The sequence below is a fragment of the Camelus bactrianus genome, chromosome 12, assembly GCF_048773025.1.
Source record: "Camelus bactrianus isolate YW-2024 breed Bactrian camel chromosome 12, ASM4877302v1, whole genome shotgun sequence".
Taxonomy (NCBI): Eukaryota; Metazoa; Chordata; class Mammalia; order Artiodactyla; family Camelidae; genus Camelus; species Camelus bactrianus.
The window spans coordinates 24629492-24646727 of record NC_133550.1 but is presented as its reverse complement, the minus strand read 5'-3'; the positions used below and the strand labels follow the sequence as shown (position 1 = coordinate 24646727).

General features: G+C 34.9%; 1 protein-coding gene across 2 annotated transcripts in view; it reads right to left on the bottom strand.

Moving 5' to 3' along the window:
- Positions 1-550: 550 nt before the first annotated feature.
- CPNE8 (copine 8) overlaps positions 551-17236 on the bottom strand; it is a 195654-nt gene continuing 178968 nt past the window's right edge. Inside the window, exon 20 of one of the 2 annotated variants that reach the window (XM_074375045.1) lies at positions 551-1847. In XM_074375045.1, coding sequence (XP_074231146.1) covers positions 1830-1847 — 18 coding nt within the window. In that variant the 3' untranslated portion in view covers positions 551-1829. Of the gene's footprint in view, positions 1848-8954; positions 15801-17236 lie in introns of those variants that run through there. The other variant, XM_045507043.2, reaches the window with a different exon arrangement.

Genomic DNA, 17236 nt, shown 5'->3' with positions numbered 1-17236 from the left:
GTGGCTTCTGCATTTGGCCTGTGCCCCTCTTTTCTGCCCAATTCCTGCCATTTGGTCTGTGTCCCCCTTTCTCTGCTCATATCTAGCTATCTGCCTGCTCTAACAGTTTTGACTCTCAGTCACTCTTCCTCAAAACGTCTTAATTCTATTCACTTTTCTCTAAATCAGAATTTTAAACTGTAAACCCACCCCTTTCTTAAAACAGAAGTTTAGATGAAGGAAAAATGTGAAACAGCAATATGATATTTTATATATATATACATATATTATTTCAAATAATATTCTTCTTATCTGTGAGCTGGCTTTGACCTATTCTTTCTTTTCAATTTAAGAAAAGGGAGAGAGGATGGCTATCATCTCAACAAGGAGAGCAAAATAGCATAGACGGAAATCCTGAACAGAAAGAGAAGAAAAAGAAAAAAAAAACAAACCAATTTCTAGCCAAGTGATTTGTGATGCTATGGTAGGAAACAGAGATTATTACTGAACACAAGTTTGTGTGCCCAATGCACAGTGAGGCCAAACAAACTCAAACATCGGAGTTTGGAGCAGAGAAAGGTTTATTGCAGGGCTGAGCAAGGAGGACGTGCAGCTCATGCTTGAAAAACCCAAACTCTCCAATGGTTTTAGGGGAAAAGTATTTATAGGCTAAAAAATTTGCGGTGAGGGTTGCCGGTTGTGTGACTTTCTTCTGATTGTTGGTGAGGTAACCAGCCAGTGTTCCAGGAAACCTTGTTCTCAGCCTGAAGTTGCCATCCTCCACGTGGGCGGTGGTCTTAGTTCCTACGGAAGAACTCAACAATACTGTCTGTTTATCCCTTGAGGAGGAACCAGGACCCTGCCTCAAGGCTGTGCTATTGTTTCTTGACTGTTCCTCCTTTGTCTCTGCATTCTGTCCCTTCCCTGATTAGCAACTGTTTGAATCTGCCCTTTGGAACTCTGAGAAGGTCAAGAAGGCTCAATGGAGCCCATTTCCTGCAAACACGGAATGAGGGATGAAAATAATTTGTGTGAGAGAGGACCCCACAGGGTGCTGCTCTGTCTCACCCTCCACAGTCCAGTGCCATCTAAAAGAGGAGCAAGGGGATAAGGGGGCTCTCTCTCAGACTGAACAGTCATTCAGAGAAAATGTTTTAAACCAGGTAGTTTATTTAAATCGTTAGATTCGATTAAATTCTAAACCTGGTTTGACTGATTTTTTGTGTGTCGAACACTTCTACCCACTAGGTAGGAGTGACTCATGAGAAAGATCAGAGAAGTTTTAGAGAAACAGAGACTATTCAAAAATATATATATAAAGTATGATTTGAATAAATTTGCAACGTCTCTAAAAAGATAATGGCAAAGGTGTTCTGATTAAATCTTTGATAAAAGGTGTATATATTTTCTACATTTTCCAATAAAATAGCTTTTAATTTATATTTAGTTTTAAATTTATATTTACTTTTAAGTATTTATGAAATATTCCAATGAAAACTGAAAAAATATAATATCAGTCTTTGTGTTTTTTACCTTTATTTCCATAACTCAACAATCCTATCTTATACAACCTTCCATCATGCTAGCTTTCTTATTGAGTCCATACTCATTCTGCTCACCACACAACAGGCCAGTAAATTGGGAGATGAAGTGTTGGGGCAAGTAATAGTGACTCTACTTGGAAAACTGGCAGCCCAAGAGGATGGCAGACTAAGGTCTTGGAGAACCATCCTACTCAAGTCAGAATCCAGGCTCCTTTTATACTGAAAAAGGGAAGGGGCTGTGGTTGGTTGTTGCAAACTTCTTGATGTAGGAATTCTTTGTTCTTGCAGCTGTCCATGTGGGTCAGATCATGGTGTCCCTGTAAACTTCCAACAAAACAAATGTTATTTTCCATTCTGCAACTTGTCATCTTTATATAAGTTGGAAAGTGTAAATATCCTTAAAGCTCAGAGCCTTGAGAATAGGCTCTCCTGTATACTTCAAGCTAAAGGTGACATTCTTTTACAAAAGGTGCAGAACTAACAAGACTAAGCCTGGAAAGCAGAGCACAGGGTTAAAGCCAAAGGAACAGATCTACTCTGGAGTCAGATTTGTTCTTTTTATTACAGCGTTACTTAATTTTTCATTTATTTTACTTTTCAAGTGAAGTGCTGTATTTACTTTGTATTTTTGTGTGTATTAGGAATTTAAAACTGTCCTTATTAATAAGTGTCCTTTTAACTTAATATTTTCATTGAGAGAGTTTTGTTTTGGTTAGCTTACTGGTTACAATTGCACAAGTTTTGAGAAGTCGAGCCCAATCCTATTTTTTTCTTAAGTTCTGTTATTTTTAACATGTGACTTTATGGAATACATGCATGTATGTGTGTCTGTGTTTCAGGAACACTTACATTAGATTATTTGAAAACTACCCATATGTACAATTAGAAAAAGGGAACTAATTAAGTTGGTGGCCATCTCTATTCCTGTCCTCAAAATCAGGACAAAGTAGCAACTCTCCTGCTTAAATCTAGAGTCATTCCAGCTTGTGGTCCACCCCCCTCGCTGAATATTTTTTCTGTTATAAATACGGTGAGTTGTACTCTGTCCTGTCCTTCTGTTCTTTCAAATACATCAATAATTTATTTCATTCTCATTTTGATGAATTGTATTTATTCTACCATCTTCTGTAGCTTACAAAGATCATGCTTAATTATGATGCTATGACTCCACAAACATGACAAATCAAGTTTTGTTTTCTTTGTTCAAATATTTGTAAGATCTTAGCGAATACACAGAAAAAAAATGAACAGATAAAGATGACACAGATACACCTCATGGACACCATATTCCTCTTTGGTTGGCATCACCATAGTCACAGTTTGGGGGCAATAATATTACTTCCTGGTTGTGGAGTCAGACACCTGGATTCAAATACTGGCCCCACCATATCCTGGCTGGTGATTTTAGACTAATTCCTTAGCCTCTTTAACCCTCAGTCATTCTGTCTGAAAAATGGATCATCTCCCTCTTGAGATTACTGTGACATCTACTCATATTAATTGAAATAACTAACATACATAAAACCCTGTGCACATACCTAACACATGTTAAGGATGCAGGATAGCTATTATTAGCATCTTATGAGCTTTTAAATGCATAGCTGGTGGGTGAAATTTCATGAACTTCTGAAGAGTGATTTCACTCCTGGGTAAGCCCCAGAACAGAGTCCTTCTTTAATCTGACAAATAATAGAGCATAAATATATAGATTTGGGTAGTGATTTTCTTTTTGAAAACAGCATAACTTTTAAAAATGTGTTGTCATAGTCATTTAAGTGTTTCTTTCATTACATTTCTAAGAACTCAAAATAGGGTCTCTTGGCTTCATGTTTTTCCCCCTTCATGTTCAATGTTGAGAGTTGATTTCTTTTACTTACTTGCCTTTGGTTAAACATTGTTTTGCCCTCACCTTCACTCTGTCTCTTATAAGCATTTACTGTCACACAGAACGGCTTGCTGTCACACTCATATTAGCAGTCTGAAAAGCACTGTGAAAGCAGGAATGGAATTTGGAAAGATTTTGCCATCTTTCACATGTGTTACCAAGGAAACCATCTGTGTGTTAGCTTACAGACAGCTTGGATTTTGTTTTGCATCTTCAGTTCATATGAGAAAAGTAGCAGGGACTCAGATTTCCCAAGAATGCGTCATGAACAGTAGTTTAGCTTTAATTAAAAAAAAAAAAGTTAGAAATCCCATCAATACCAGAATGCAAGTAGTAGAAGGGCAAGGAGACATTTCAGTAACAACCAAAATTCATTGTTAACCTTGATAAAAATGCATTTCAGATTTCAAGTGCAGCAGTCAGTTTACAGAAAGCAGGGAGCTCATGTTACAACCAAGAGGAGGTGTGACAAATTTATTTTTATTTCCAAAGGATTGTTATCATGAAGATACCGTCAGGTGACAGATGAAAAAAGAGAAGGCTGACTCCTTACCCTGAATTCGCCCCATAGCAATCTTGGAGCCTGGGTTACCTTAGGTTTAAACTGAGCAAAGGGGTATCTTTTCTGTCTACCTCAAGTTAGAAAACGGATGTGAAATACATTGTAAACTGAAGACGCGCACATGTGTGAGGCTTATACTTTCTCAAGATGTTGGGAAAATACAAAGTCAAATTATTTTTAAAGGGGATTAAATTGGGTATTTTAACCTGTATTTTAAGAATGAGAAATAAGTAAGTAATAGGGATTTCTAAGACCAAAGATTTGGTCTTAGATATATATATATAATCTATATATATATCTATATATAATCTACAGATTATAACATTCTCCTAGCTGTAGTTAGTGATTTAATTCTTCACCTGCTATGGATTATCCTAAACACTTCTAACAGTCTCATTTTGTTATTGCCTTGATCAGTTACTCATGTTATATATCTCTTTGGTCTATCATGCCTGGTTCTTAAAATTCTCAATAATATAATCTCTGTCCCTTCAGCCTCGCATCTTTTTCTTTTCAGTATGTATCTTCTGTTCTTAGCACTGTACACTTTATTCTACTCCCAAATCAACTTACAATTATTTCTATTCTATGAACTATGGAATATTCATCTTTTAAGTTTAATATTGACTACACAAGGTAAATAAGGCTGAACATCAAAAGCATCAAAAGAATAAACACGACTAATCTTAGCATGAGGTCAGGGTGTCACAGATATTATCAATATTGGTGTTAAAGCTGATGGTCAAAAGCTGCAATGCTTCCTTGGATATATGTCAAGTAGAATGAGGATGGATTTTTCCCAAGTAGTACCTGTAAAAAGTGAACTATCCAAGACTGCGCCAGCCTGGACTCATGAGGAACAGGGTGGGAGAAAAGCTTTTCCAGGATAAGGGTTTATTTACCCAGATATTGCAAAAGGCAGGATTTCAGCTAGTATACTTGTTTAGAAATGTTTATGATAAACTGAAGACTTTTTAAAAACTGAGAATGACTTTTAAAACATTGGTTCAAAGATACAAAGGATATAAACCCCAAAGAAATGTTAAGAAAAGGAGGCTTTTTCTATTGCTTTTTAAATAACCATAACATATTTTGCAAATTTATTTGTAAAATAAGCATAGAAATCTGGACTCTAAAAGTTTAATGTTATTTCCAATGGAATATAATTATCAACCTTGCTTTTATAATTAATTAACAATATAACATTCAGTCTGTGGTCTTAGCACTAGCTAAGTAACAATTTGTATTTTCTTTCTCATAAGAAAGTTATCAATTCATAGAGACTCTGCGATCTCCCTTCAGCTGATTATTAATGGCACTACTGATAATAGCAGATAATTTGTCTTAAAAATTTACATGTGAAATTTTGCTTTTCTAGTTGATGTCCAAGAATCATTCTCTCCTTATCTGCCCTAGTTCCTCATTTTGTATTCTAAAGTAGGAACCTCCACGCTTTGAACTAAATGGAAAGAGAATTTCCACCATCCTTTCCAATTTACTCCTCCCTAAAAGAAGAGAAACTTTGGAATTGGAGAAAAACTGAATGTAGAGAATTCTGCCTGTCATTGTTTTCCTTTGCACTTGTCAGCAGGCACAGAGGATATACTTGGCTCAATTTCTGATGCTATGTGGTCAGGGCACTGATATTAAGATCCAGGAACTTCTTCTAGAAATAAATCTTGTGGAGTTTACCTTCCCTCCCTAGTATCTGGTCTATATGAGTGTAAGACATGGAGGACCCACGGTGTCCTCAAGGTATAGAATTGCCATTGTTCAGAAGCCCAATGTGGCCTCATATCTAAATCACATTAGGTATTTTATTTTTTTGTAGTTTGATATCCTTTAGTGCTTAGTTGTAAAATCAAGGATTGTAAGAATTATTCATAGTTTATTTCCCGTTTTATGTATTTAATAATACACATATTTCCCTTCTCTCATTTTTTCTCACAAATTTATACAGGATCAAGCCAGTAATGGTAAAAAAATTTTTTTGACTTTTTAAAAATTAGGTTGTTTTTCTTTATTGAAGTATAGTTGATATACAATATTGTGTTAGTTTCAGGGGTAGAGCATAGAGATTCAGCTTTTTGCAGATTATATTCAATTATAGGTTATTATAGGATAATGGGTTATAATTCCCTGTGCTAGACAGTAATCCTGTTGCTTATCTATTTTGGGTATAGTAGTTTGTATCTGTTATTCCCATACCTCAAATTTGTCCCTCCCCTCTTCTCTCTTTTGGTAACTATAAGTTTGTTAATTTTTAATGTCTGTGAGACTATTTCTGCTTCATACATACATTCATTTGAATTATTTTTTAGATTCCACATGTGATATCATATAATATTTGTCTTTCTGTCTGACTTATTTCACTAAGCATAATATTCTCTAGATCCATCCACATTGCTGCAAATGGCAATAGTTTACTCTTTTTATGGCTGAATAATATTCCTTTGTATATAAATACCACATCTTCTTATAAAATGTGAGGGATTTATGATGTCACCTGTAGTGGGAGAAGTATCAATCACACCTTTTCACCTCTAGACCATAACTACAGTGTTATGATCTAGAAAACAATAGTTCTTGGAATCTCCCAGTCTTGCATCTTGCCAACCCTTCTAACATTTTGTAAGCACATTTATTCTTTCTAGTGAATTCCCTTCTGCTTGAAATACTTAACATGTTTTCTGTTTCCTGCATGTAACATGGCTTGATATACCATGACATTAGCTATATGACATTGAAGAGACCACGGTTGTTTCCTTACAGTAAAATGCTAATTGTGATACATTACAAAGGTCTGTGAGGATTACAAGGAATGTATACCAAGTGCTGAGCTCTGGTTAGTACCCAACAAATAACTGGATTTTCCCTAACACTCAATAATTCATTTTTGTTTGACTATAAAGAGCATAACTTTTATAATTGCTCTATTACATTGTAAGATACAGAAGAATACTACAGATGATTATGGTTTTTTGTATTATAGTCATTTCCACAAATTATAATTAAACAACCCTGTGGTTTCCTGGAGTATATTAAGACATTTTCTTTGGGGTTTTTGTCATAATGTCCTGTCCCTATCATGCAATCCTTCCAATTTTCAATCCGATTGAAGAGATTATAGAGCTTCTTATTTTCACAGGAATTACCATTCAACTCTTCTTTGTTTACAAGAAGGTTCTGGCTGAGAGAAAGGGGACATGAAAGCTTATTATGTTATTCATAGATTTGGAATTTTTCCCTCTGGTGATTTATGCAGCATAGATTTGTCACATTAGAGGTAAATGTCATTGAATTTATGCTTTATTTGTGTGTGCATGTGTGTGTATGTTAGATTACATAAGCAGAGAAAGTTTCTAAATATAGTCTCCTGCACTATATTAATGTCTAAAGTTTAAAAATGTAGCTTATTAATCTTTAAAATAACATCTTTGAGGACTTTGAGATCTACTTTCCTCTGTTACAAAGTAAGAAAGAAATAAATCTCACTGCATGCTGCTGTGACCTTTGACAAGTGTCTTGGCTAAATGGTCTTAACCACAGCAGGATTTATTCCCTTCACAGAGGCTTGTGTTGGGTTCACAGAAGTTTCCAGGTAGGAAAAATCACCAAAAATTAATGCCTGAGGTTTACAATAAAAAATGTTTGTCTTTTGATTGTGCTTACTCTGGCTTGTAGTCGTCTACTTGTTGGGCATCCCACCAAGTCAGAGTTAAAGACTAGAGAAATGTTTGGGGGGAAGTGAACTGTGACTAGTTCTAGACCTTGCTTGATTTACAAATTGATGTCAGCTTTATAAACAACCCACCAGAGATTTCAAGAATTTACTTGTAAATATGTTGAGAATCTTCATTTTAGGGAACAATAAAAAAGTCTGTGGCTCAGCTCTTTGAAACACACTGCTGATGAGCTCTAACACGGTACATATTATATGGTCTGAGGATATGACTTGACTCACCCCAGCAGTTACAAAACACGGGTCTCTGAAATCCTGCTCGTTAAAGAACTTATAATCTAACAAAAATTCGAATGCAGTTGAATCATTTATTCATAATAATACTTTGTTTTTGTTTTGGCAGATCTGTAGTTATCATAGTCTTTTTATAAGCATCACAATAGTAAATACAATCCTACAACCAGCATAATTGCTCCTTAAAAGTGAGGGAGTAATTAAGTCATTCCCTGGTAAACAAAAGATGAAAGAGCGTTTTCCTTTTTTAAAATTTGTTTGTTTGTTTTACCACTAGACCTGCCTTGCAAAAAAAAAAAAAAAAAAAAAAAAAATGCTGAAGGGAGTCCTGCAGGCTGCGATGGAAGGACACGAGATACCTGCTCAGAATCACATGAAGAAATTAAGATCTCAGTACAGGTATTTACCTAGGCAATGATAAAGGCCAACATTGTTGTAACTTGGCTTTGTAACTCTACTTTTGGTTTTCTACATGATTTAAGAGACTAATACATTTAGAATATGGTTGGTCTGAAAGCCAGTATTATGTAAATTTAATTTGTAACTTTGTTTTCTACAAAAAGTTACTTTTGGTTATTTGAGGCTGATGTGTTAAAATTATATTTCACGTATAGTTTGAATGATTTAATTTTATGTCATCTTCAGCAAATGTAGATTTTCTTTGTGAGAGTCTCATAAATTGTGTGCTACAGCTTCTGCTGAGACCAATGTTAATTTATTAATCTCTGGTTTCCTTCCTCAAAAGTAGTAAACATATAGAATTCACATCATGTGATTTGGGATCGGGGTTTTCATTTCTCCAATGTTATGTTTTTTTCCGTTTATGGATCTGGTAATTGGTGTGTTTCCTGATGTTTCCTTGGATATATGTTTTTTCCTAATCCAATTTCCACACACATTGTAGCCAATAGTGACATCCATTTTTTTTTTCTTTGAAGAGGGTTCAATTCCACTGAACCACCTTATTTGAAGCTGAGACCACAGTTCCTCTTCCATAAGCAAAAATACTCCAATCTATCAACTTTATTCCAGCTTGCACACCTCTTCCCTTTCATCTATAACAATGAGAAAATTCTATTTTATTTTCCTTGTGACTTTGGCTGTGTATTTCACTAATGTATTTTTCTCTTGGAATTCAGTATTTTTCTTGTAGAAATATAATATTTCTAGGCTTTTTTTTTTAAGCAGTACAAAGCAGGAGAAGATTGTAGACCAAGTTTCTCATATATCCATTCCCTTACCCATTTAGTAGTTAACATAGACATTTGTATCATTTTTACTGACTTAAGACTATTTAATTACCTGTATGTGTCCTAATTTATTCAACTAAATTTTTTATTACTTCCAATGTTTCTCTTTCATAAATTTTTTTCTTATAAAATATTTTATTATATAACTTTTTCTTACATTTGTAGAAAAAAATCAAGGGGTATTCGTAAAATAATAACAAAGCCAAAAAGAGCAAAAGGTTATGGAAACTAAGTAACAGTATTTTAAAAATCAATTAAGAAGCTTAGATTCACTGTTTCCCTCTCACTTGCTCCCAGAGACTCAGGTTACTAAAGCAAATAGAAAATATAACATTTTGTATGACCTATCAAAGACAAAGAAATCACATTTCAAATTCAAAACTTCTAGTCTACTAGTTATAGTGACCATGACATAGAATTAAAATAACAAGCTCTTGAAAATTAATCAGACTTATAAGTGTGGAATACTAGGAATTATTAAGCAACAAAGCTATGAACAATTTGAACTTTTACACAGATGTGCTATTGCCCATGGAAACAGATGCTTGATAAAGATATGCGTTCACACTGTACCAACTGAGGTTTGTATCAGCAAGCAGTCTGGCCAAAGAAGATACTTCTTCTGTTTCTGTAATCTACTGACAGAAATCATTCCAAAGTACAGGAGACAAAAGCTCTGATGTAAGCCCTCAGTTCACAAATAATGAATGACATATATCATAAAATAGGCAAATATAGACATAAAACTTGAATTTTCTTGTAGATCCAACCTACCATTCAGGACTCTTAAACTTTAAAAAATAATTAGTCTTTCATAATAGATATCATCAAACTCTACTATCTTTAACCTGATTTTTTGAGGGGTGAGGGAGTTGAATTTTAAAAAGAGAAAGAGAAAATGGAATAAGGGGAGAGTGAAATCATATAAGATATGAGCATATAAAAATGTTACTTCGATTAATGAATATTGGTATTGATATAAAGAAGACAGATAGATTAGATTAAAAGTTTATAAATGTCAATGGGAAAAGAAGAAGTATTCAAGAAATGTTGTTGGGACAAGTAGTCAGCTAATAAATAAGCCTGGTTGCCCTTGTCATCTATTATATCAAAATACATTTTACAGTATTTTAATGTTAAAAAATACAGTACTAGAGAAAGAAAGGGCAATCATCTTTGAGTGGATAAAATCCCTTCCACAGGGGAAAAAAAAAAACTTCATCTATAAAGGAATAAGTTTTTTTTTTAATTGAAAATAAATAGCCAATTACCATAAAGAAAATATTTTAATCTAGAAAAATTATCTGCAACATGTGTAGACAAAGCACAACTTTACTCTGTATATAAAGAACACTTCAAATTAATAATAGCTTCACAAGTTCACATCCAAGAATTTATCCTAGATACACAAACATGGATGTATAAATTCACTGAAACATTGTTTGCAGTAATAAAAATCTGAAATAAATCTAAATGCTGATTAATCGGTAATTATTACATTCTGGTATAGCCAAACAGCCAAGAAAATATGGTACAGGCAAATTATGGTTCACAAGATGCCATAAATGAATGAATGAATACATGAATGAATGAATGAATGATATTTACGTCTATCTATAGATAAAATGTCCAGTATATTCATTAATGAAGGCAAGTTTCAGGGAAAACAAGTATAATATTATCAAATATGTGTATATAGAGGGAAAGAATATCCAAGATGCTTATAAAGAAATAGATTTTATGAAACAATATGAAAGAAACTGCAAATAGTGGATACGCCCAGGGGAGTGCCACTTGAGGAACTGGAGATAGGAGGCAGGGATGTAATGTTCACTTTACATCTATCTGAACTATTTGATTTTATGTAAATAAAAAAAAAAGAAGTTGAAAAACTCTGAAGACTGGCTTGAATTCAAAGAACATACCGAGTTCTTCTGACATTGCTCTATGCTGAAGTCCAGATGTTTTACCTCAGTTCTCACCCCTGGTTGACCATTCTCTTTGGTGTTGGAACTGCTTGGCCATTGATACTGTTGCATTAATGTAGCGTGTTTTTGTAGAGACTGACCCTACTTTTCAAATTTCATTTCTTTATTGTTAAATGCAGCCCAGGCAAACTAATCCAATGGCCTGAGCGTGACCATAGAGTCAGGAAATTAATTCTTGGCAAGAACAGATGAATTCACCCTCAGTACTCAGTACAACCTTCCATTTGCCAGGCATATTATCACTGCTAAGGCTTTGCAAGGACTCTGGATGACAGTCTTATTCAAGGATTGCTGCCCCCTTAGCCAAACTAATAACTGCTTTGTAGCACCCCTTTTGCTGACAGTCAGAACTACAAAATGTTAGACCTGGAAAAGACTTTGAAAATAACTTAGTTCAGTCTTTTCATCTCATATATTAGACATCCAAGCCTCAGCGACAGCCTGGTCACTCAGCCAGGTGAGGACAGAGAGGAAAGATGACTCTTAGTCAAATGCTATTGACGCTGGATAAAATGGTGTTAGAAATCCGGTAATTTTCAAAGATGTAGACAGATAACTACTTTGCCTTTTCCTTCTCCTGGTCTTTATTGACACTTTAACCGAATTCTCTGGATAAAATTTTAATTTTCAGATGATGACTTATAAAAACTGCACAAGCCCCATGCCTTCAGAAAGACCCAGGAATTTCCATTGTTTTTGGCAAGGATTCCTTTGAGGCCTAACAGTCAAGACCAAGAATTCTAGCATCACAGTGTCTAATTGGGACTCTTCTTGCCATAACTGACTAGCTTAAAATCTTGGGAATATTATTTAGTCTCTTGGTACCTCTTGGTGCTTCATATGTAAAATGAGAAAAATAATAATACCTACTTTATATGGTGGTTATGAGAATTAAGTAAAATAATACATGTAAGTGTACAAAAAGTGCCTAATAAATGATTCAATAACTACTAGCTCTTTATGCTCATTAATATTATCATAACCAGTTCTTGGAATTTTTACCTGTTCTCCTATTGTGAGTGTCGGATTCAAATTTTTGTCTGGAGTATTGAAATAACTTCCCAACTTTCTTTCCTGATCACATCTTTCCTCATTTCTTTTTACCATCCCCATGGCCTTCTTGTTTGCTTAACTCTTTTCTACACAATTTTTTAAAAGTAGCCTCAGTTTTCCTCCATCTCTATTGACCCAGCTAAATTAAAAGATATTCTGTGTGCTACTAATCTTCCCATAAATACACACTTGTAATGCATATCACACTTTTCTAAAATGATCAGTTTTCTTCTATCTCCCACAGGAATATACACTCCTTGAGGGTAGGGGTCATACATGATTTATCTTTGTACTAATGCAGTCACAGTGCCTGGCATTTAGTCTGTAAAGAAATCCTAAGGTCAATGTGGCAACGGTGGCAAGAGTTAGGGAGCAATATGCAAGTGAAAGAGAAGTAGGAGCATTCCTTCACTTTAGGGGAGATGTGGGCTTTAATTTCTTAGTATTAGTATTTGATGGAGGTACTGGGGATTGAACCCAAGACCTCATGCATGTTAAATACACACTCTACCACTGAGCTATACCCTACCCCTGGATTTGATTATTTTAAGGAAGTTAGGTTTCCTTATACTGACATGTTTCCTTACATGAACACTCAAGAAATACATGTTGAGTAAATGCATGCACAGATGAATGAATGACAAAAACTGAGTGCTACTGGGAAAGCTTTGTATCTCTTCGAATACACCATCCCTTTCCCAGGCTGCATATTTCAGATGGACATCCCAGAGGAAGGGCGCAGTTCTAAATCCATTGTAATATAGACTATTATTGTGTCCATTCATAGCCTGTGGAACCAAATGATTCTGATTATCATCATGGATACCTAAAAGGGCTGCTGAATTTTCAATAGTTCCCTCCGGTGAGTGGATGATAGACACTATCTCCTATTGCAACAGTGAAGGAAAACAGCATTTTCTTAGCAGTAAGATACTGTTTTGTTGAGAGTCCTCTTGTTCCCTGTCAATTTTTGCCCCTCCCACACATAAAAATATCAAAACCTGAAAGTTTAGAGATTGTTCTCATTCACCTGAGTTATATATGTCCTATTTATCCACTAAAGAGGCTTAGTAAGATAGTACTTTGATAGAAATTAAGTCTTGCTTTAGATATACGCAGTGGCCAATATGAAGGAGAAAAAAATGACTTACCACTGAGTATGCCATCATAGGTTTTATGTGTTATTAGTACTAGTTTGAAAAAAACTGTTTCTCTTTATGGACATAAATCTCATACTCAGAAACATGAGAGAGCGATAAACATTTTGATGGATTATATTCACTTAAAGGAAAAATACATTATGCAGTTTTTTTTGTTAAAATACTAATACAAATATAATGTTCTACAACACTGACCAAAAAAATTGTAAACCTCTTTTATCTTAAGAATCTATAACTCCCAAGTGTTTGTTAAGAATATATCTGGGTAAGTTAGTTGAAACTTGCTCTCTCCTTCTCCCACCCAAATGATCTTGTTTATTCCCTTATTTTTGACAGTATAATTATCCAAACAATAATAATTATGTGTAATTGATGTTTTAAGATGGATCAAGCCAGGGGGTAGTTTTATGAACTTAATTCTTGTTCTCTGGCATTCCCACCAGGAGGTAAGTTCCATGAGAGCAGGAGAAAAATGTTTTCATTTTTTTTTCTGTTCATTGCTGAATCTCTATTACCTTCAGCAGCTTCATAAAAATAGTAGATTCTCATTAAATACTTGTTTGGTGGATAAATGGCAGCCTTTGATAAAAGGTATAGAAGCTGGGAGGGCAAGAAACAACCAATCCAATAAGGTTTTAAAAAATGCTCCATTACCTATTTAACCCATTGAACAAGGTTAAACAGAAAACAGAGCAAGCAGAGCACACATAATGCTGTTTACACTAATATCTGTACAGTTGTCATTTTATATTATTTATGTCTCTTTTTAGAATATATTATCAGTCCCATACAGGCAAGATTAAAGGAATAAAATTTCATTAAGATGTTTTTAGGAGTATTAAGCAGAATTGTCTGGGAAAATATATTTAATGAACAACCGAGAGCAAGGAATATTTTATAACAGTGGTTCCTGAGAAAAAGCATGCACTTTTGAATGTATAGGGCCTTCAGTTCAGTCTTTTCTGAGTAACTACTCTGGCATTAGACAGAGTCCGGTGTGATGCTGGGATGAACATCAAAAATTATCCTCTACCAGTCCCTTTACGGGAAATTTTTTTTCACCTTTGTTGGATCTCTTTCTTTCTTTCACTTTTCATTCTTTTTATTTCTATTTAATTTAACTTTTTATTTATTTTAGTTATTTTTATTTAATTTACTATTAAAATGATGCAGGACCTTTTGAAGGCATCCCAGAACTTCACAACATTGACGTCTGCAATCAGAGCATTATTTAGATAGATTATTGTGTTTGGAACCCTTCCAAAGCAGAGACTGCATGATAGACACGAAAAATCTCATAGAAAATTGAATTTCAAACTAAAAATATTTCAAACAGAATTATTTTTCATGAGTAATTCATACCAAATGTTAGTGGAGGCTTTTGATTTTTTCTCCCATAATAGTTTATGAGTAAGCCCTCTACGTGTGCAGATGAAAAAAATCAGTGTCACGTGGCTATAGAGGAGATAAATTTAATTGTTACACTAAATTCAGGGCACTATATAAAGTATGCCACATTGTGACAGACCACCCAACCTATGTGGATTCTGAACCTTGAATAGTATTATTCATTTTTTAAAAATTCCATAATGTCTTATTGAGTGTCCTGACTAGGCTCTGTAGCTTAGTAATAAAAAAAAAAAAAAAAAAAAAAAAAAAAAGAGGATATTACAGTACTCTGGGAACACTTGGCAGGGTGTGAAGGGCCAGAGAGACTTTCTCAGCGCAAATGATATCTGAAACAGAGTAGCTAAGGCAATGGAAGAGGCAACAGAAACACGGCCCATTCAGGTAATTAAGAGGTTGAGTGGTGTGTGTGTACCTGTGTTTGAAAAGGAATTAGGGAAGAGGGAAAGGGTAGGTGTCCGCAGCCTTAAGTGAGTAGGTCCTGGGCCAAGCCGAAGTTCACAATAGCTTGCACCTGGTAAGAGGTATATGTACGCATGCGCTAGTAGTATGCGTACGCATTATGAGCACTACGCATGCGCCAGTAGCGTGAGTCGGCATTATGAGCACTACGCATGCGCCAGTAGCATGAGTCGGCATTATGAGCACTACGCATGCGCCAGTAGCATTTTAAAAGGACAAGTGCGTACACCTGAGCGTGCTCACCACCCGCTTGTGCTGCAATGAGGTGGTTGGTGTTTTGCTCCGTGTTGGCTTCTCACGGCTTTTTCCAGTTGGGCAGCTCACCTCCTCGGATTCCCTCTCCAGCCTCCCACGACTGACAGTAGGTAAGATGTGAAGCTGGAGATGTAACCTGGAGCCCACAGGCCATGATAACAAATGCAGCATTTTTTTCCTAAGGGTAGGAGGGAACCCTTGGTAGATTTAAGGAGGGAGAGCAGTATCTTCAGGTTGGTGAAGATGCCAGGCTGCAGTGTGGAGAAAGGCTTGGAGCAACTGAAACAGAAGGGAAGGAAGCAAGTTAAAATGCCGTTGTAGTCATACAAGTCAGAGATAATGATGGAGTCATATAGAGTGGGGCAGTGAAAATGAAAGAGTTGGTGGACTTACAAGGTAAGTAATACGGAATATACAGGATGGATTGAGTGACAAGATGTGGGAGAAAAGAAGGAAGTGATTTCTGGGTTTCTGGATTCAATGTTTATGGTACTGTTTATAGAGCTGATAATTATTTCCTTGATTTTGACAGTGTCAAGAACCAACTTTGTTCTAACTCAGAAAGTCACAGCTTTATGCCTCATTCAGAAGGGGGAAAAAAAAAACAACAAAACCATGAACAGAGCAGCTTCAGAATATGCCCCTGCCTCTCTTACTAAGTCATTCCTAGAAAGATGGCAGTTCTGAACAATTCTAGTGTATAGCAAGTAAGTAACCTGCACTTTCAATGAACCAACCGGAAGTATGACGTGTATGATAAAGTGGAGTTGACTAAGACAATTAAAAATCAAAGAAAACAAGGCAAATTTTGATGTGAGTGTTTTTATGAACAGCTTTCTGTTTATCTATATATTTCAAACTGGATGTCTCTGGGGAATCTCTTGAAAGAAATTTATATTACCCAGGTATTGAAGCACAGATAAAACTGACTTGAATTTGTGGATTATGATGATTCATAATAGTCAATTAGCCTTAGTATTTCAATAAATAATGAATTATTGGCTTAGCACACAGTTACTTAACAACTTCTAGTTCATTCAAGGATTCTACAATTTGAATGTTGGATTTAAAACTGACTGTTTTCTATAGCCTGAAAAGAAAGTAGGAGAGGTAAGAGGACGGAGATTTGAGCGCAATAGAAATGGATGCATGTCTGTATCAAAAGTCACATACAATATTAGTCATAAAGCTTTTTTCATCATATTCCAAATCTTAAAATAACTCCAGTGCTTATCAGTCAAGAAAAACAAATTGTGATATATATTAATACAATGAAATACTATAAAGAATTGAAAAAAAATTGCCATGCACGAGTACTTGGATAAATCTCACAAGCAAGATATTGGATGAAACTAGTAAGACAAATGAGTACAAATTGTGTAATTCCATTTATATAAAAGCCAAAAAAGTCAAGACAGTAGTTACTTTGAGGTGCAGTTTGTGATTTGTGATGGGGCAAAGAGAGGGCCTCTGGTAACATATTTTTTATCGTCATGGTGGCTACATAAATGTGTTTATCTTGTGAAAATTCATCAAGCAATGTGCTTACGATTTTGTACTTTTAAATATATTACACTTTAACTTAAAATTTACATTAAAATATACATTATGATATTTAATGTACTAAAGTGTTAACTTTAAAAATAAAATAGCAGTTTTTTTTTTTTTTTAACAAGCAACATGAGTTTATTTGGGGATAGTGGAGGGATTATGAT